The 22,022-nt window shown below is 41.4% G+C and overlaps 3 protein-coding genes across 11 annotated transcripts in view; 2 read left to right on the plus strand and 1 right to left on the minus strand.

The window, feature by feature from the left end:
* Positions 1-20,262, minus strand: part of r3hdm1 (R3H domain containing 1) — a 50,065-nt gene extending 29,803 nt beyond the window's left edge. For 6 of the 9 annotated variants that reach the window (XR_003937526.1, XM_030156346.1, XM_030156339.1 and 3 more), the window contains exons 1-4: positions 20,149-20,262; positions 12,257-12,419; positions 8,637-8,835; positions 659-782 (exon numbers count right to left, since the gene is read on the minus strand). Coding sequence is in view for 8 of the 9 variants with exons in the window: in XM_030156346.1 (XP_030012206.1) it covers positions 659-782; positions 8,637-8,795 (283 nt within the window). In the remaining variant the exon portion in view is untranslated. Of the gene's footprint in view, positions 1-658; positions 783-8,636; positions 8,836-12,256; positions 12,420-16,923; positions 17,085-20,148 lie in introns of those variants that run through there. The other 3 variants (XM_030156315.1, XM_030156333.1, XM_030156324.1) reach the window with 3 other exon arrangements.
* Positions 1-22,022, plus strand: part of LOC115434446 (ly6/PLAUR domain-containing protein 6-like) — a 1,359,089-nt gene that overhangs the window by 1,174,668 nt on the left and 162,399 nt on the right.
* The window catches only part of zranb3 (zinc finger, RAN-binding domain containing 3), a 133,194-nt gene continuing 131,485 nt past the window's right edge, over positions 20,314-22,022 (plus strand). Inside the window, exons 1-2 of one of the 2 annotated variants that reach the window (XM_030156289.1) lie at positions 20,314-20,554; positions 20,702-20,756. The gene's annotated coding sequence lies outside the window, so the exon portion shown is untranslated. The remainder of the gene's footprint in view (positions 20,555-20,701; positions 20,757-22,022) is intronic. The other variant, XM_030156282.1, reaches the window with a different exon arrangement.

Raw genomic sequence — 22,022 nt, forward strand, 5'->3', positions numbered from 1 at the left:
TGAATCACGCCAATTATCGGCCCATAATGAGATATCATTTAAAACGGAGAAGTGCTTTTGGACAAACTGGGGGGACACACTGCCCTGAAAAAAAAAAAAAGAAAAAAAAAAAAAAAAAAAAAGTTTAGAATTGAATGTTCCTTATGTCATGGTAAAGGATATAATTATTAGAAGTCTGTAATTTGGCTGAGTGACATAGATTGTGTGATAAGTATCATTACACCATTTGGCTTCGTTCAGTACTTGGCCTTTCCTGTCACCAGCTACACAGTTACCGGAATGCTATCAATACATATTTACAATCTATAAGGCTTTTTTTTGTTGGGAGAGGTGCACACATTCTGCTGTTAACTTTGCAATGTATAAATTCAGATTTCTGCATTAGAAGCAGCACACACATCTTTTTTGGGAGTAAGCAATGTTTATAAATGAGGCCCCAGGTGTTTATAATGTAAAGAAAGCTGAGGCATTAATGGAAATATTTCAGTGTGGCTCCTGCTACTGCAATTACAAATCTGTTGGACTGACATTGCTCTCACCAGGCTGGTGTAAAGGATATTTTTAACCATAATTTGCTACCAAAGTTGACTAAACAAAAAATAATGGAAATCAGAGTGCTTAATGAAAATTAGTGTATTAGAATTTTATGAGTCCTTACCTCTTGACAGCATTTTTCGTGGTGTTTTCTCTGGTTTGTCCACCTTGTCACAGCTGTGCTCTTTCTCAGCTTGGTCCTTTGCAGCTCGTTCTTCCTTTTCAAAGGGCTGAAGAGGGAATCCATCCTGTTAATGGAAGAATAAATTACAGCAATTGATGTGTCACGCTTCGAAGCACAATTAGATGTATGAGCATTTATTATTAAAAAATCTTCATGCGTTTACCACATGGCCCCAAATTAACTGATATGGGGGGCTTGCAGTGGTTCCCACACGCGAGTCGAGTACAACACAATTTAAGGTCAGCACTTTAGAGAAGCTTCAAATGCTTAGCGTGACCTAGGTCTGTTATGAGACATTAATTTAGGAAGGAGGCATTAAATATGAGGCATTTCATTCTCTACAATCTTGCCTGGGGTTCTAGGTTAATTAGTGAAAAGCACTGGCAAAAGAGGCCACTGTAAGACACTTAAACTCTACTGGTTTATCATTGAAACCTTCCCAGACAGACCTTGCCAGTAATACTGCGCCTGCGTCTCTGAATTCCAAATCACTATGGCAATTAATCTGCTAGATTAGCTTGTTTTTATTAAACACCTGAATAATACATGAATTTGAGCCCAAAATTAAATAACACAGCACATTTTTTTACTTAAAATTCACCAGAATGAGGAGCTTGTTGTAACCCCCCCCCACCCCCCAAACTGTAATGATTCCTAAAAATCGACTGAGCTCAAATCTGGCTGGAAGTCTGCCGTTGTATTTTGTGAGATCTATTAAAAGTGGCCTTGGTTTACCCCCAGTTATGCACTTCCTGGTCCTAGTCTGACGGTGCCACACACACACACACACACACACACACCCCGATACACTCCTACTCCCACACTCGACTCAGAAGTATCTGATTTGCTTTTCAGGCGATTCTACAAAGGCTGAAAGGAAAAGCTGAATAGAAGAGAGGGGTTGCCAGTTCACCATAAGTGGATTAAACACAACCCTGCAAAGCTAACATCAGAGAGTCTGTGCATGTGCTCGAAAAGTGAATGAATGAGTGAGAGGAGGCAGCCAGAGTGGCAGGGTGACCTAGTGACGGCAGAGCAGCTCATAACCAAAAGGTCACAGGTTTGATCCCTGTAACAGCTGCGAGGCATGATAATGAGATGCTACATTCTCCGTGGTTTTAAGATGCTTGGAATATAAGTGAAAATGTAATATGCTAATGAGGAACGCGACTGACTAATTGCCTGAGTGAGACGGGGAGAAAGAGAAAATGAGTGTCGGTCGGTGTGTTGCGGGGCTGACAGTGAGTTTGTGTGTGTGTGTTTGTCAAAGCAAAAAGGTTTTTCTGGCAAGACGCAGTGATGTTTGCTGCTTAATGCCACCCTCGGCATCACATGGAAGGCGCTTGGTTGATGTGCAGCTGTTGCGAGCTGCCTCATTTGTTTCCTGACATCCATTTACCTCAAGATAAAGGAAAAACAGCATGAAAATGATGGTCTTCTGAATATGTAATGAACATGCTGTCAGTCTAAAACAAAAAGTACAGGCTGCATTCAAAGGCCTTTGACTATTGGCCATTGATTGAAATTGACAGCCAGGCATACAATGCAAGGGCAGATGTAGTTTTTCAGGATTTCAGTGGCGGTTTGGACAGCCTGCTGTTCTTGAATGAGCTGTCCATAGATCCATAGAGCCCTTTGTTTATCCTCACATTTGACAGTAGATGGATATCAATTGGATGCACAGTGGGAGAGGCATGTTTCGATTTTACTCGCAAAACCCACCCCCCTTTAAAAAAAAAAAAAAAAAAAATCAAGATATTTGAAGGGGCATCAGTGATGTTACAGCTGAATGTGTACTCACTAACTCCTCTCTTTATTGCTTTACCTCGCCCCTCTAGGTTAGTTTGCCGCAGAGCTCTGTTCAGAGAAGTCTCGACTCCAGGCCCAATAACAGTAGCGGGGGAAATATCAGGAGTATTCAATTAGAGCGCTCCACAGCTCTCTGTAGCTGACGTGTGGAAATTGTAATTTCCTCGACATGATTGATGGCAGTAATACAGGACGTCGTGTGAGTGCAGACGATGCGAGACTGTTGTGGGAATAACACCGCCCTCTGGTTATGGAGCTCGGTGCTGACTGGCTGAAATGCCTGAAGCCGGCACACCTGTGTGTACATGAGTGTGTATGAATTCATGCCAGGAGCGGTGCAGAATGGCATGTAATGGAGAAAGTTTGATCAGAGGGGGACTTTGCCTAGAGAAATGGTGTAAAAGAAGAGTTGATTAAGCAAACTAAAGGCTGGTTCGCTGCTGGAGCTCTATGCTTTCTGTTCTGATAATGTGATGTTTCCATCAGGCTGCAGCAGCCACGTATTTAATCATAACTGTCAGACGAAGGATGCTAATCAAGCATCAGAGGTCTAACTGTTCAACTGTAATGAGCTGAAATGAAGAATCCCAGGGCAGCATTCCAACACTTTTCATGTGGGCCTGTAGGAAAATGAACTACCACCTACTGTACGTCAGACTGGTCATTATGAGATGACTCAGGTGGATTTTTCAGCCTTTAACTAAAGGAAATTGCAATTCACTTCCTGTGAAGAGAGTCTGGTTGCATTGCATTCAGTGTGTGTCTAAAGGGAGGTTTTTACCTGAGGTGCTGCTGAAGGCTCAGGAATAGGGGAAGGAAAGGACTCCTCACACACTGCCAGGCTCCGCACGAGCTTTAGCCTGGCGTTGGACTGGGGTGCAGGTAGGTGGGCACAGTTAAAACCATGCACGCACTCAACTGCATCAGTATGATCACGTCACAGTGACAAGCCCTCACAAGCAAGGCAAAATAAAACTACAACAGCCAGCGAACACAATCAAGTCTTGCAAGCAAATCAGAGTTTCTTTAACCGTGTTTCCATATAGCTTTTAAGTGAAATTGAAGTGAAGTAAAAACAAAAAAAATTTACCATTAGCTGGTTTGAAGTAAAACATCAAACTGTGAGACTGTGTAGAGTTACAGGGAGGTGATGACTGTGCTGCAGTCTTCCAATTAAAATGACTTTAATGTTTCATGGATAATACAAAAGGAATAATTTGGGATCTTCAATCCTCACATACCCTTTCAACTCCAGCATTACTCAGGAAGGTGATGGGGAAACAGTTGAGCAGTCATATGAGCTAAATGTTAGCTACGTCAAAACTTATTAGGCATTTAGTTTTTCCATTAAGCGCATTAGGTCTTTTGTGAAAAAGGCAAAACCCATCTCAAGCAAGCGTGAAAACTTCAAAATGCACATAAAAAATATGCTGATGGAAACACGGCTACTTGTTTCACATTTTAGCTGACGATTCTTTTCCTGGAGGACTATACTGAGAACTGGTAAGATGACTGTAGACCTGTGGCTGCAGATCGACTCAATTAAAATATAAAATGGAGAGAGCATCATCACAAACACCGAAGCCTTCTCATTTCTTCCAGCAATGCAGCAAGCACAACGGAAATACCCAATTTTCTTGTCAGACATAAACAAACCAGACACAACGCTTCATGATCATTCATAAAATGGCATCTAAAAGTATTCCAATGACGCAGTTTTGACATCTTCAGCAAAACACTGTGCAGGATACAACTTTGTTTGACAGCAAATACAGGTACAAGTTCCAACTCAATCCAAGCAAACAACGCAATCCAAGTGCACATGAAACAGGGTGCAGCATCCTTCATGCATGTTGAGTGTACCGTACCTTAGAGTACTTCACAGGCTGTCCATAGGTAGGGGAATGGTGCGGGAAAAAGTGCACAGAAATATCAAACAAAACCACAGAAGTTGGGGGAAAACAGGATTGTTAAAAAAAAAAAAAAAAGTGCAGAAGGTTTGAATTAAATATGAACGGCCTACATTTTGTGCATGCATGCGCCAGCTCTGCAAAAGAGCTCAGGCAATTCAAAACAATTCAAGACAGAAATATCAAATATATGTAACCTTTCTACAGTGCTGATGTTTTACAATTCATACACTTGCCTACTAAACTGAAGAGCTCAAAACTAAATTGATCAACACTGATCTGCACAAATAAAGCAAAATGTTCTTTTGGCAGCATAGAACCTCAAGTTGAACAATCACCATTTCCGAAGAGCATGAATTAATTTTTGCAGAGCATATGCTACCTAAGTGGCTGCACTGTAGGGCCCCATCTTTACACACGCCGTCACATGTGCACACACTGCAGAAAAACAAAAGGCAGACATTTGGCTGTACGAGACTCAGGTCAGTTTTATGCGTTGCTCCCAGCTCCATTTAGCTGTCATGTGAATCAGACCCAAGCGCTGGAGGTGAGATGCAGAAAGCAGAGAGACCAGCCGCCCAACAGTGTGTGAGACAGCCTAGTGCCTGTGCGCTTCACGCACTGGTGGCTGTATGTGTGTGTGTATGTATAAACAGAAGGTCTCTCAGTAGCATGCACAGAGGAACCGAGGAAGGGAGGGGTGAGACCTGGCAGGAGCCATTTCAGCCTAAATTGTAACAGAGCCCAGTTCTTTGCTTCCTAATCCCACCATGCGTGTACACACACATGTGCGCACACACACATACACACACACAGCTCTGTCCTTCCCACCTGTCCTCTAAAAATCAAAAGGACAACCCCTCCCCTCCCTCATTGAGCTCGAGGGCCAAATAACAGCTATAAAAAATTGAAATGGACCGCTGTTCGCCCATCTCCAATGCCTGTGACCTGCCTCGCCCCTTTCTATATCAGGTAATATGGATGTAGAGGAGGAAGGGGGGAGGAGGGGGAGTGGGCTGGGACTGTGAGCGCACCGCTACACCAGCTAATTGAGCGGCATGGGGCCGGTGGGGAATGAACAATGCCGGCAGGAGATAAAGGAATGGGGAAGGGGGAGAGGGAAAGGGCTGAAGTCAGCAGAAGTAGGCCGGCCACCAGCCACCTGTCCTGCCGCAGAGGACAGAGCGGCAGAGCTGGAGGCAGATGGTGGCAAAGTCACCCAGTCTCCCCCCACCCTTTCTCTGTCGGAATGCTTTTCTGCAAGCTACCGTCGCCCCCTTCCCTGATTCTTACCTCCCCCCATCCCACTTTCCCTACATCGCCTCTATTTCTCCCACAATGAACATTTCAGGCGTTTAACCGATGCCCTCGCATAGAACGACAGAATTAGCTTCACCTCCTCTGCTGCTGCAAATTACAGGCGGAAAGGTCAGGGGCTTCAGTGCCGTAAGCATATCTTGGCATTCCTGAGACCACAGAACAATTATGCCATGGTGAATTTGAGGAAAAGATGTAGGATAACTGCTATTAGGTCTGGAAAATGTGAGGAAACAAGAGTCCATAGTGACTACACAGATCCTGCTATAAAACTATAATATGTAAGTAGAGGTTTCAGTTGGCCACATGTTCATGACATTATATCCCCTTAATTAGCCATAGAACAAAACCCAAGTAAAAATTTAATACAAGGTGTCTGCAAAATCTCTTTACAATTTCAAAAATGCATTACAAAAGCAACTGATGAGCTATATTAATCAGATTTGTTCTATATACTCAGTGGTTATCAGAGTTTTTAATAACACTGCATTGGTCCATTTTTCTTCAATGAGACATCAGTTACTGCAAATGTTCACCTTGACCTTTTGACTGAATGTGGCACCACAACTGGATGACCTTCAACCAACCGACATTTTCCAGGTAGATAGTGCACCACCACATTGGGGACTGCATGTTGGTGGGTTCCTAAATCAAATATTTCCAGGCCGGTGGACTGGAAGGGATGGCCCAATTCCTTGGACACCTCGGTCACCACATATCACACCCCTGGATTTCTTTCTATGGGGTTACGTTAAAGATATTGTGCATCGAACAAAGATACAGGACATCAACGACCTGAATCAAAAAAAAAAATCACTGACACAATTAAAACCACTGATGAGGCCATGCTACAGCCAACATGGCAAGAAATCCAGTACCGTCTTGATGTGCTTCATGCAACTAATGCTGCCCATATAGAGGTCTATTAAATGAGGCAAAAAAAACGCAATATCTACTTTTCATTTGGTAATAATTTCCACTGATTTGTCTATTCATTTGCTTTTGTAAAAAATGTGTTAAACTATAAAGAAACTTTATGGACACATTGTATATTATCTTATCTGCAGATTTGTATCTGAGACATATCAGAAAGAATTCCACACAATTTCATGATGCATTTAATTACATCTATTGTTACTCTTGATAGACACAACTAGTGACAAAGATTACATAAACTACTGTTTGATAAAAATGTACACTGATCATTATTATGAAAGTCTTGGTTACCTCACTAAAACTCTTAAGTAAATGTTTGCAGTTTAACTGAGCTGTTTGGTAACTGCATTTCTAAAAAAAAACTGCCAAGTGTAAATCAAGACTGTATAATTTTTGTGTGGCTCCTCCTGTGGTCAAAAGTGGTCACTGCAATAAAATGGCAAATTAACTACGACTCCAAAAACTTAAGTGTAATGCTGAAGCTATTTGTGGGCAACTATTTTGGTAACTAATCAAGCTTTTGTGTGATTTTTCAGTCACAAAGGCCAGCTTGTCTTTGGCTGTTCTTTCTCAGATGTGGGGACATCTGGGCTGAGAGCATTTTCACAGAGCAATTTGCATTGTTTTCTGATATTATACAGACAAAATCACCATTACTTTTGAACAAAGCTGCTAATGTTCAGTATCAGCTGAGAAAGGAATAGCAAAATGTATTGATGATCACACACTGAATCAAGTAACTGTAGCAGCTAAGCGTCCAAATGTGTTGAACTGAACAATGGTTAATTTGTCGAAGGACAGCTGTCTTCTGTCAAATGTTAGACTGAAAATTCTGTCTGCTCCATCTAGTACTGGATGGACCAGACTTTAAAATAAATACAGCCAGTATTGTTTGAAAAATTGACACATGACACTGAAATATGGCCAGTGGCACCATATTTTTTTTCTTTTTCCCCCCTCCGGTTCTGTCAATTGCATATTCTTTTTCTTCTGCCTGTCCTCCTCTCCAGACCTCTCTGCTGCTCTTCTCTCCACTGCAGCTCCCCCATGCTGGTGTCATTCTGTTCCTTAGGGTAACATAGACACAGGAAGTTGGTAGATAAGCCAGGATTTGAGCTCCAGATTATCTGCCTGCCTGACTCCCTCTCTCTCTGCCTGCCTCCGACCACAAGGCCAGATTGGCCTGAATCCTATTTTTAGGCTACAGCCAAAGAGACAATTCTTTTTTCTTTTGTTGATTTCATTTCCTTGGCCATATTTGATCAGATTTCACATTGTTGATTCCATTTTCATATTTTAGTGCAAATTCCTCAGTCAATACAAACTTGTTAGCACCTGTTTAATTAAAAAGCAAAATTAACAAGTGCAAATTTCACATGGTCCCAAAGTACAATTGTTGCAAATGACATAGAGACCTAATTAATTAGCAGCTTCACTGAAACCATTCTCATTTCTACTAAATACCCAGCAGACTTTACTACTTTAAATGTGCCATAAGAAACATGTGTAATGCTAGGCTACCAGATTCAAGTTTGAACTCTTTCGTTTCCAGCAGACAGGAGTGAGGAGTCTCACTTTAACTGACCTCGATGCTGTGTCAATTTAGAGTCAGGTCCCACATTATTATTTTAGTCTGTGCAGATTATACTTTTCAGGAACAATTGTGCTGGCTGACGCGATGGGGGAAATCATCTCGAAATGCCGCAGGTGACAGGAGATCCCCAGGGCAGTTGCTGTTTGACGCTGACTGCTAGTGAATTTTCATGAAGGTAAGTGTGGAAAAAGTGAAAATGTTTGGTGAGATGTCAGGAGTCCTCAACTCACTGTGGGTCCATTCAGGCTGCTGACATCTCGAACTTTACTAATTAGAGGTTTGTGAGTTGGACCGAGGAAACGATCTGCATCTCATGCATTTCTTTAACGAAAGATGCTCCATTGTTCATTACCTGTACATCCCTCTTATTGTTGCTGCCGTGTTCATCTCTTCTGCTCTGGCTGTGGTCAGAAGTCTCTGACTTGGTGGCATTGTCTTTTGGAGACGATACTCTGTCTGCAACTTCGGAAACCTTCATCGTTTCACTGTCTACTGTATCGGACATTCTCATTGCAAAGTCTTACTGGGAGATGTCGGTGAATACACAGAACCTGAAAGACAGAAAACAGGTCCATAAGGGTCAGTTTACATGATGACTTTCAATCACAATAGAAAACCAACATACTGAAGTTTAATCATTTGCATTGACAATCATTAGATTGAGGTGGCAGCCAAACACCTGCCCTTGTCTGTGACCCATGTGTTTGTTAGAGGAGAGTGTCTAGTGGCCATTATTTTGGAAGGACACCCGTGTATTCACTATTATTTTGGAGAGGTTCTTGTAGCCATTACTCTTGGCATTGTTATGTTGGATTTAGTTTATATACACCATAGGTTTACATCACATTAAATAGCTCAACACCTACACTAACCTTAAACCTACACCTTAAAAAAATGGAGCTGTTGCTAATTTAATGATCTCCAACCATGTCTGAATACCCAAGGCAGTCCTCTAGCAAAGAGAAAATGGCCAATCATTTGTTTCCCTCTAAGCCTAGCAGTTTGGCAGCTGTTATGTGAGAACAAAAGATAGACAAATGATTGGACAAAATGACAGTTTTCACATGTGAGTTCAAAATCTTGTGAGATATTTCTATGATTAGCACCAACAAAACAACTTAAGTCTGAAACTTAGATTTCACTGTTGTGCAGGAAGTGTTGTGTCTTACTGGGAAAGCGTGATAGGTTAGATATTGAAATGTCAGTTGACATTTGACATAAATAATTGTCATTAACAAGATCATTGCTTTTTTTCTTAACTTAAGGCCACACAATGAATAAACATGCAATGAAATATATTTCTAAACATTCAAAACAAATTAATCATATTTCTGTCTTTTATTATTAAAAACAGGTGAATATGAAATCGGCAGACATGATATGGCTTAAATAAACAAAGCAAAGCCCATTAATGAAATGTAACCACAGTACAAAATTAAAGTAAACCAGTGCAATGCTAATTATACATTGAAGTCAGAGCAGAAAAAGAAAATGGTGCAGCAAGATTACAGCCAAATCATAATAAAATGTCCAAACTTTAAAATAAGGGAGAAAATAAGTAATTTCTAATGGTTTCACTTATCTATTTTTATAGAGGTGAATGGAGATGATCATTATGATTATGTAAAATAATCACAATTATCTCAAATATGCCGATATGATGATTATGTAATAACTGTGACAGGTCTACTGATGAGAGGGAATTATTTTAAGATGTAAAGAGCTGTGTATTAACTTGTAATGTGGTTCTATGCACAATGCTGGCACAGCTACAGTGTGCAGATTTTACTTCAGTGAAGACCCAGATTAAGGAATGTGGTGCAAAGACTGTGCATAAAACATGTAGGATACTTGTGATGATGTTAGCTCAGTTCTGCAGGATGAAAACATCCTTTTTGAAATACTTACAAAAAAATGCTGGTGCAGATCCATGAATATGTGTTGCTTTTGCACCTGTGATTCAATGCAGAAAGTATCTATGTAATGCCATGACCTCCCTATGTTGAAGTCATGGTGTGAGTTCATCCTGCTGATATGGCCTAATTATGCAGTCAGGCCCCATGCAGTGAAACACACATGCACAAGAAGGGAGGGCAGACATCTGGTACATGAGAGCTATGATTAATAGGTTAATTAGAAATGGGCTCATCAAGTTCACTATGCACATCAAAACTGGATCCACACATGACAGCGCTTACTCTGTGCTTGAGTGTGTACGTGACAGCGTGTGTGTTCCAGCCTTCAGCCATCAGAGAGGCCTCAACCTATTTGCTCGGCAGTGATCACAGCCATTTTCCTATCTGATCTCGGAGCAGCAAGCGTGTCTGGCTCAAACTTGATTGTTTATCTTCGTCCCAAAAGAGCTGAGACAGCGAGCAGGAGCGGCTCTTAAAAAGGTGGCAACCAATTCCTCTATGTCACAGTAATTGACTTCTAGCGAGGTCCGCCAGCCAGACGTACCACTTATTCAGTGGTGTGCAGGGCTAAGAGGTTAGCTAAAATTTAGCCAGTCACTGGAGAATCATATGTTGAATTTCAATGACCTGTCAGAGGTTTGACAAAAGCAATGGCAGCTGCTGCTTTACATTATTTTTACATTCTGAAGGAAAACAGCTTAATACTCCAGAGTGTTGTGCACGCCTTTGAATATTTAGTGTCTGCTCCTGACATTTTGATGAGTGAAGTCTCTTGAGTGGACTGCAGAAGGTTTTCAATATTGGACAGATATTTTCAAGAGCTGAGCTTGTGACGGATAGCTATTTTGTCCCTCACCAAATCACTCATTCTTCCAAACACATTTCATCATGGGACTAAAATTTGACTGCAGACTTTGATGCATTCAGATTTTAGCATCTCGTTCGTCTCTATGGCTGAGGTGCAGTAATTGCAGTGTGTGCCTCTTTGAATCCCTGATGCTTCCACTGCATAAGTAATATGGATCATCATTTGATCCTTAGTGATACATTAAGGGAACGTCTGGGAATGGAGGAAGTCGGAAATTGGTCTTGAGCGAGTGAAAATGAAAACAGGCATCAGCAGATATTTTTAAAAAATATTTATGACTCTAATATCGTAGTGTCATATTATGGGTAATCTACTCTGTGTAATGATGGCTATGTGCTTTCATCAGTGGATGCTGCTATTATAGGACGGAAGATGACAGTTCAGGATACGACCAATCATGCCTATTAGAATAAACATTGTGTTTAATATGTTTAACCTTCTATGTTTATCCTATTGATTTTAACTTCCTATTTTAGTGTTTCATGTTAAAAAGAGCAGTAAAAATGTACTTGATGTTTTATATAGTTCATTTAATGACCGTGAATTTATTTAAGAACATTCCACTAGTTTAGAGCAGGAAGAAGCAAATAATATTAATAATTAGAATAATTGAACTGACCATTGAAGTCAAAATAATAAATACCAAAATAAATTCACTTGATATGCTAACCATCAAACTCAAGGCAATTAATTAAAAAAAAAAAAAATGTAGAACTGAACATCAAACTAGGTATAAAAAGTTTGGGCGGTTTTTTGACCAATTATTTCCCCTTAAATTCAACATTTACAGAAGAGAAGCCTTATATTAACTCTTAATATTGGTGCAACCTTCTGCTAATAGTGATTCATGGAAATAAGGTATTGCACTTGTATTTACAAATATCGTTTTATTGAAATCTGGGGATGTTTAAATTGCTTTTATACACTTAAGTGCAAATGTAAAAAATATCTCACTATAATTGTATGGATGTACTATGAATGATGGCGCCCCCTGTGGCAGATGTCTGAGTGCTGTTCTGTAAGTGTAAAAAATCATCTGATGGTGTATTTTTTCCTTCTATTTAATTTTTTTCCCCTCTTTTTAAAGCTTTTGTTTCCCTTTTGTCATTTTCAGTGACACAGAATGATGTTCTCAGTGTCACTTGCTAACTCACTATGATTAATAAAAATTAAAAAAGACACACATACTTGTTGCGTAGCCAGTGGTGGTTGTGGCGAAGGAGGAAGTGGCTGGTGAAGTCGATGAGGCGGAGCCTACCGATGCCATCCAAGACTTCTTTGCCCATGTCTGCTTCAGCTGCTCCGAACAGCAACCGGGGCCTCCGACACCCTCATGACCCCTGCTGACCTGCTGCAAAGAGAGGCACCGGGTTAACATGATGGTGTTGAGGGTGGGAGGGGTCAAAGGCGAGGCCGCTGACACAGAGGTCACATGGACTGACAGCATTCAGGATGTCAGCAACTCTGAAATATTTGTGTGTGTCAGTCAAGAGTGAAAAGTGTGTGGTAAATTGAAAGTGTATTTCTGGGCCTATGCGTGCCTATGTGCCATAAATAATGGATGAGTGCAGTGATGGGAGCGCGGCGGAGGCAACAGGAGAAGGCACCCCTGCCAACCTCGTAAAAACCAAGCATTAGGAATTCACAGAGCAGCAGGGGAAGATAGCATTTCTCAGCTCAAAATCCTCTGCCATTTGGTGGCACATAAATTTCAAATCGTCTGGCATACAATTTTATACCAAATTCCTTTCTCGCTGAATGACAGGGTGATACGGCTTATGCAAGGCAGACATCTGGAAACACCAACTATAGAGCTGCATTTATTGATAAAATATTGTAGAAAAGGACTGAATAAATGTAGTAAAATGAATTATGATGAGTAAGCGTAACAGCCTAACCTATATTAGTATTCGTAGTCTATTCCTGTTGAACTGTTTCTAACTTACTCCTCTAAAACATGGCATTATGTCCTGAATGATTGGCTATGTATTTTCCTGACCCTTTGCTTGTGTTTTTCATTGTACCTCTGCATTTCCATCAGCTTCCACCCCATCTAATCTGTGTCTCACTGAGTGGGCAAAGTGCCACGCTGACTTTGGCACCCAACAGTGCCAAGACCTGGCTGCTGCTCCCAACCTGGTCTTAGTGCGACCCCTGTGCCAGCCAAAAAGGTCAAGTGGAATCCCTGCTCACTTTATAATCTTCCTTCTCTGACACTTCAGCCTGCAGCCAGAGCCGCAGACTGAGATGATGATGGGTGGGGGCGGTATGCCATGAACAATCACTAGTTAGTGTAGGCTTTTGTTTGAAACGCCTCGCAGAAATGCAAGTAATGTGAGCACTAAGGGCCTAAATACGGCCACTTGACCTCATTAAGTGCCCCCTTATGAGGCTTGAGATCCAAATACTATCTTTTCAAAGTGACACCTTTGTTCATTTGTGAGGGAAATGTCTACAACAGCCTGTAGCGTTTCTCCCTTCTACTGACAAGCACGGTGATGACGGCAATCTGGATGCCAACGGCAGGCTCCACTCATCAATATTGATGTTATTTACTTGGTTACTTGCATCTCAATACAAAACATAGAACTTACAGTCTGTAGTCGGGTGATTTGCATATTTTAATGGCTAAAAAAAAAAAAAAAAATCACTTGTTCTGCTTATGCCTACAGTAAGTCTCATTCCATGGTGCTCTTACAGCAGCGTTAAAAACAGCCATCTTTTGTTCTTTTTTTGGGTCCTTATTCTTCTTAAATGTACCTAGCACTTCATTCAGGGTTGAAGAAGTCTGACAGGAGCATCATCTTGGTGCTGTGGTTTGAGGTTTTTCCCTTCTTGCTCTTCATTGCAAATAGAAAAGGTGTCGGTTCAAGCAGCTACGAATAGGGGTGCCTGTTCAATGAAAGGAATGGAAAATGTAGAACCTGTTCTGTAATTCAGTTCTGGTCCTGCAGCACATACGCACACAAATGTGCACACACAGAGTATAAGAGTTACTCTGACAGCGAAGCGGCTGAGCCTGGCCGTGGGCACTCCAGGTTTTATGACCAGTGGTGCTGAGCGGACAGTGCAGCCGCAGCTTAGCTGGCTGGCTTCGGGACTTCACACTGAGCCTGCGTGTATGTGTGTGGACAGTGGTGAAGGCAGACAGATTTGTTGCGATGCATGCTAATAGTGCACTATTCAACGCACACTCAAAAACATGTTTTGACAGATGTGGACAAAAGGAAACATCCCCATTCGATGGGCGCTTGAGCCCGCAAAACACCCAAATGCAGACACTCTTTCTAACAAAGACATTCAGCAGGGAACTTGTAGAGATGCTCCGCCTGCCTGTGCCTTCTCCAGTATTGTGCAGTAGCTGACAGGGAGTGGTTCATTGGTATTACAGTCACCGCAGAGCGCAGCAACCTTAAAGAGGCTCCCTCAGGCATCGTTCAGTGTCACACCGCCCCTTCACACCACCTCTGTCGTCTTGCCCGTCGGCATATCAGCAGACTCACACAGCAGCACACACATGTACAGATCTATCAAACCTGGCCATCTGTATACAATAAGTATGCAATGCATTTAAAATGCAGATAAGCTTCAAATCTTACAATGAAAAAAACTGTTTGCAGTAAAAAAGCAAGCACTATCTCAATTCCAAAGATGGCAGTGAAATGGGATTATTTAAATATCTTCAGCTGCAAATGCACATTCTCCTTTGCACGTATATTGTTGAAGGAGATTAATTCTTGCAAAACCTACAGTGGGGTCATAAGGTTGGCCATCTACTGAATGGAGTTAATCACACAGCAGGCTCTTCACGGACTACTCTCATCGACAATTATGTCTGATGGCACGCTAATGAGAAATTTCTCAATCACTGTGAGGCATATAAGAGCCCACTGGTGATGGCATGAGCACAGGAGCAACTGAACAGGAACACTCCACTATACTTCTTTTATTCCCCCTTCACATAAGCACAAACACACACACATAGACACCTGCCTCTGCCTCTCTCTTGCAAAAGGCTGACCTTTCTCTCCCACACCTCCGCTCTGTTCTGCTCTGCTCCGCATGGATCAGGGCTCTTGTCTGGGCTCTAACCAGCTCAACCAGAGGTGAAGGACCCTCAATCCCTCCCTCTATCTACGACTCTATCCCTAGCTCTATTCTCGGTAGAGTACAAGCAGATGAGTCAAACGAAGGAGGAGAAGGAAAAAGCCATCACCTCCTGCAGCTTCTGTGTGATCATGAGGAAAATCCTCCAATGATTTTGAAACCTCTGCGCAAAGAGTAGCATCTTTCTGCATAAGGTCTCATCTTATGCATACAAAAAATATTATTTTCCCTTCATTGTTGGTGATGAGCTTTTGCAACTGTCACATAAAGACGACAACCATACAAGCGGTGCCAAACAGCTGGGATATTGTCTGCAGAGATGTAGAATACTAAACAGAGCTCTTTTCGCTGTGGTAAAAGCAGAGACACAAATCCAATAGGTAATGCCATGTCTGTGGGTTACTAATTGCCTGTTCGTGTTTTTGAGTTCTATTAATGCAAATTTCAGCCAAAAGAAACTACACGGAAAATGCACAGACACATTACATAGACACAAAATTAATTACTGACTTCAAAAAACACACCAAAACATAGATTAATCTGAGTTGGCTTGAGCAGTATGCAAGTTGTGCAGATAAGCACCTTGGCTAATAAAATCAGGCATCAAATAAACAGTTAATTGGGTTACTGATGCTGGTTCACACTCATGGCACTGCAATAAAATTGATTTCAGTGTTTTGCTTAACTGAGTAACTAATCTCCCATTTTCTAGCCATTTCTGCTAATTGCAAAGCAAGGAAAGCACTGACAGGGGAGCTATATAATTGGACCAGAAAACGATTAGTGTAAAGCCTATGAAATTATATCACTTTCATACACAGCTTGGCTCAATTTCATGGCGACTGAGGCAGTGTCAGTTTAAGGAACTGCTTGTAATAGCTCAGACTGAATTAACAGAAAAAACATAAACAGGCACAAATGAGCTTCTAATTGCACTGCTCGCTCTGCCTCCAGGTCGCACAAGGCGGTATGAGCGCGGTACGGTGCAACACAGGCGCAGCCAGCCAGCTTTAATAAATTAAATCCACAGCAGAGCATGTAGGTAATCCATTACCTATCCCATAGGAAAGCTTCCAGGGAATATCAATCTGGGCAATTAAAGGAGAAACAATAAACAGAGAAAACCAACATGCAAGTCTAGCAGTTTTTATCTATGGAGTCTTATGAGAGAATAACTTAAAAAGTCAGCCAGAGTCATTAAAAGTCCATTTGCAGAAAACACCTGCAGAACAAACAGGGAAACAGGGGAGACAGAGGGTGAGCTTGGCTGAAAAACAATGCAGAACGAAGCCTCTTATTGGCTCATCTTGGTTAATTATCCTCGTAATGAAAAGCAGAAGCAGCTCTGGCAACTACCGAGAAGATTCAAAAGCTCTGGCTCAGCTCACTGAGTAGCACGGCTCCGACAGCACACCAAATCTGATGTTGCGCTTAGTTTAACAAGCCAAAGAAAAGGAAAGCACACTTTCTTTCAGACTTACTGGCATGCCATTAAAAAACAAGTGGAGAAACAAGTGCTGGTATAAAGCAATTTCTTTTCTTTTTTTTGACAACAATGAACAGAACATGCCCTCATCTTTTGCCAAAATAAAGCAGAACAGTGGAGAAAAAGCAACAGCCTCAAATGGAAATAACAGAAAACAGTAGAAACATATTAAAGACAGGGAAAGGAAAACCAGATAAAATGACACATCAGTACAGGCTTGTGGATGCTCACTAACAAAGTGGCTCCAAGTTGCAGGACCTACCTGCCCGGCAGCACTGCCCTCCATCCCATCTGCTACTCGACCGCTTAGTTTCCATTGTACAGGAGGCACAATTTGCTGGAGAGGAGGCTGGAGTCACCTCCCAGCTCGCTCCTCGGCAGCTGCCTGCTGCCTCCTGTACGCTCGCTCGACAGTGTGAGAGTGTAAGACAGGGAGAGGGGAGTGTAAAGGGAAAGGGTGAGGGAGAGTGGGTGTCACAAAGAGAGCGAGAGAGGAAGGAAGAGAGAGAGAGAGTGAGAGAGGGAGGGAGGGAGGGATGGATGGAGGACAGAGGGAGGGAGGGTACTGTGCAAGCAGAAGTCTACCTGCCACAACCCATCAAGCCAGCCAGCCTTGGAGACAGCGCCAAATCAACAGCTGGCCCCTATGTGATGTCAGAGCCTCAACAGCCAGTCACGGCAGCCGAGGCCGGCCGGCGCTACGGAGGTCTGACTGAACCAAAGTCACCGGCTAAATGGGGCTCTTCATTAGCTACTCTGCTTTAGGATGGAGGCGGGGGTAAGAGAGGAGAAGGGGGAGGAGGGAAGAAGGGCAGCCAGGGACACGGGATGGATAGATAGAGAGGAAAAGGAGTTGAAAATGAGAAAAAGGAGGGTGTAGAGAAGAGATGAGACCAAGAGAAGAGGCGAAAAAGCAGAGCGACAGGAGAAAGTGAGGAGACAAACAGGGAGGAGGAGAGGATGGAGGACGGGAGTGACATGTCTGTGGCCAGCTAGGTGCTCAAAGACCAGGTGGAGAGTCGATGGGGAGGCGCTGGCCGCTGCGAGTCCGAGCTGTTCACTGGGCTACCTTCCCATTAAAGCTGGCACCCTGCTTTTCACACAAGAAGACAAGGCTACAGCTAATCCCACTGACTCAGAGCGCTGCCACCTGAAATACCCTCCCTCATTGAAAAACAAAATCGTCAAGTAAAATATTACTAATAAGTATTTTACTTTAAGCAATGTACTAGAAAAGACATCTACATTAATAGAAGAGCAGCTGCTTATCTGCATGAACAAACCACACCCCTAACCTCCTCCATTTTATCTTTAGAAGAAAACTATACTGTCATAGCTTCCACTAGGCTTTTTTATTTCAGTAAAAGATCAAAAATTCTGCCAACTTTGTACACGCAGAAGTATAAGAATGGATAGGGGTGGTAGGTGAGCTATGGAAAAAAAAAAAAAACAACTTAAAGAAGCACTTTCATCAGTAAGTGACTGACAGGCTGTTAAAGACTTAGGAAGTCACAAACAGGTCGTATGCGAAGTCTAGACTGCCATAATGTGATTGTTTTTGTCCTTTCAGTCACTCAGACTTTAGCAGCAAACACAGTGGGCGGAAAAGTTCCTGCTGTCACTTAGCAACCAACACCAGGCTGCGACAACCGATCCGATCCAATCCTGCTTCATAATTGTACCATTCGTTATGCCAGGTCTCTGAAGAATTTATTATTGTGCTTCCTTAATCCCATGAAAAGGTCACCAATTGAACAAACAATTTATGGATAGGCGGCTGAATTATTTAATGGCCCAGACCAAATATTATAGGAAAGAAAGATTTTCCCCCCTGGAAGGCGATGAATTATTTAGTCGTTGAGCTACATCTTTGGAGAAAGCTATTACACAGCGTCCTCAACCTCAATATCTGATAATGTCATCAGCTCCAAATATGCCCTAACCTGTGTAATGAATGGTCAACACAGCAGCAGCTACAGTGGACTAAGAAAGCCTGGGTGAATCAATATTGGCAAACAATTATTGGCATTTATTTCAAGCAACAAAGATGTGTAGGCGATCATGATAAATCTGGCACTATAACCGTAATGTACCATCTCCCTCCAGGAATTAAAAACATGATGCACAATCTTGTCACAATTTCCTACCGTGGTACTGTATGTTTACATGCAACACACATCCTATAAAGCATGTAGCAGGACAGCTCAGTTGCCAGCCCTGTAACGATTAACACATCCGTCTCCGCTCTCTGAAACAGCAGCTGCAGGGAACAAACCAACATCTACTCTCCACCCACCAGGCTCCGCCAGTACTTCAATGAAAAAAACAAAAAACAATGCCATCATCTCGCTCAGCCTCAGTGATGGCAACTTAAGCTCTAACTTCCATCTCTTGTCTTTATTCCTCTAGGTTTATGAGGCAATAATTATTATAGCTGGTGTGCCAGAATTATAGGTATAGGTTATTCATTAATCAAGTATTAAATAGTGTGAAAAGATTTATGACCTATTTGGTTCATGTTGGGCTTTACTGTGCACTTTTATGATCTCTCTACCAAGAATATCTACTAAATATGTCATCTCTAATAATAACATAGTTATACAATACATTAGGTAATGTGCAAGGCTCGACTATACCTATAAATACATTTTTTCACATTCACATTAATCATCAAAGCCCCCTTGCCCTTTTTTAGTCGACTTTCAGGACTCATGAAAACCTTTAAATGTCATTTATCACGGTCTGAAATTAATAGATTACACTATTACTTGTTTTCCAGTGGTCCACAGGGACCACAATATGTTTTAATATAGAAATCGTTAACATTCATGTCAGAAAATCGCCATATGGGTAATCACGCCAGACTGGACAGCTAAAAATATATGGAATTTAATGTATCCTTGATTTCAACAGAATTACAACGGGTTGGACGTATAGTGAATGACCGTATGAAACGTGACTCTTAGAGCTAAAATTCGGCACAGAATATATTTACTTACACAGGACAGCTGAGTTAGTGCCCAGAATGTGAGAAGGCTAATAGTTAACATCACTATTTGTTGCCGCATACATTGCTGGGGGGACGAACAGTCGGACCAGGCCTGAAAGTTACTGAATTATGATGTATTGTTGAATTAAAATCTGCCTGCTTTACGGACCAACGCCGAATTCAAGTATGGCTGCTTCCAACTGGGACACGGTGTTTGCTTGCGAGGGGTACAATTCTGCCGGAAAAAAAGGTATCATTATGAACTCGGTATTGGCTCTGGGTCGTGCCGGGGCTAAGCTAACCATCGTTACCTGCCTCTGTGGATTGCTAACGCTAGAAAACGGCCAAACACCGGTGCCCCGAGCTGTCACGCACTAGCAAGGGAGATGTTTACGGCTAACTAGCTCGTGTAACATGATTAAAACTATGCGGTTAACGTCTGGTAAACACACCGGGTCTTGATGGACAGGATAGTGCAGATATGTAATGATGTCTTACCGCTTTACAATCGGTGCACAGCCGTTGTCTCTACCGATCTGAGGGTGAAGTAGCTAGTATTTGTGGGAGAGTGGGAAAGAGAGGCGGCGGACACCCGCAGGCAGGGAGGGTGCGTAAGCGGTTTACGTACTATACGTACGGTGTGCAAAATATGTCGTCTTTTTTTTTTTTTTTTTTTTTTTAGGTAATGGCACCTCACAGGCACATGGTTTAGTGGGATATTTTCAGCTATAAAGTTGTTCTACTTATAGACGAATCGTGATATTTTGAGACGGGTTTCATTAAAAGCTGCTACCGGATTTCCGGTGACATAACCGACTCTGTCCTTACCGGGAAACTCTTTTCCATGTTTAACTGTAGTGTTTTGGTAAAACACGCTTTCACCATCTCAGTGTTGTATAAACAGGTAGGCAAGGAAAGTGACAACTTTATTGCCGGTTTCTGTATGACTTGAGACTGATAGTAATAGTTCCATTGTACTGCTACGTGTGTTAAGTGTGCTATAACGACCGCAGCTGTGTGTTAATTAATGTTAACAGAAATTATGCATTAGCCTTTTTTCAGTTGGTCACCCATAAAGTAAACAGGAAGAGGAACCAATGCTACATGTAAACAAAAAGTCTCCAATTTGAATACTAATTTAGGTCATAAGTTATATATTGACTATAGTGGTCTATGGTTAACTGTTACAGTTAATTTTATGCTATGTTTTGTAAGTATTTTAAGTTTTTTTTTTTTGGCTATCTGTTAAGCTATTAAACTGCCACTTTGTATTTTGCATTATTATCATTATGGCTCCTGTTTTTAAGTCGTTTTGAATATTATTTAACTGCCTTTTACAAATAATAATTCAAATATCTTGATTATACTGTAGCTAACTAACATGCCTCCCTTATTTCCAAGTCACCCTAAAATCTTATATGGGTGTATAAAGTATGGGTCTTCACACATACACATTTTCACAGTAGAAAAGATAATCTGACTTTACAGCAGCAAACTCAGGTATGAATGATGACACCACTGCTATTAATCAATATAACCAAAATAGTTTATGTAAAAATATCACTTGAAAACACATTATTTTGATTTATGCACTTGACATATTAAAGGTACAGTCTACTTTTATGTATAACTTTAGTGCAAATTTTCAATGACCGTGTACTAAAAATGTAAATAATAAATAGAGGATAGTTCATGGCTGATATATTACATTATTTGTTAACAAAATAAACAGGGTGAGTTGTGATATAGTTAAATAAATGATAGAGCACAACTGGAAATATTACATGACAGACATGCACAATGATATAACTTTATGCAAATGAAACCTAGTTACAGGATGAAACTGCACTTTTGGACTGTTACACAGATGAATATCCGCCAAAATGTGCAGTCATACTTGATAACTAAGGTTGTTAATGAAGTGTTAACTGATTAGACACTTTCTCTGTAAATCACAGGTGGCTTGAACAGAAAGTCTGTCAAGTTAATGGCCGTGTGGAGTCAACACTTAACCCTTAGCCTCATCCTAACCTACAGATATATCGGCCAAACATAGGTATCAGATAAAATTGGCTTTGCTTACTGACATCAGCTGTTGGTAAATAAGTTAATATTTCACTGGTGGCAGTGCTCAATGTATTCTTTTGCGTTATATTAAAGAATGTTTCATAAATTTGTCTGTTTGAGTTGGTGCTCATTCAAAGATGATGACAATTTTTAAGATGGTTCAGTTATTATCATATAATTATTAAAAGACTTCCCTGTTTCCTGAGCTCAAAATGAGGGTTAATTAATGGCAAAAATAAAATGAACAGAAAATAATATGGATATCAGCATTGGCTAGTGGCCAAATTGTTATATTAAGCATTGTA

Source organism: Sphaeramia orbicularis, chromosome 2, assembly GCF_902148855.1.
Source record: "Sphaeramia orbicularis chromosome 2, fSphaOr1.1, whole genome shotgun sequence".
Classification (NCBI taxonomy): Eukaryota; Metazoa; Chordata; class Actinopteri; order Kurtiformes; family Apogonidae; genus Sphaeramia; species Sphaeramia orbicularis.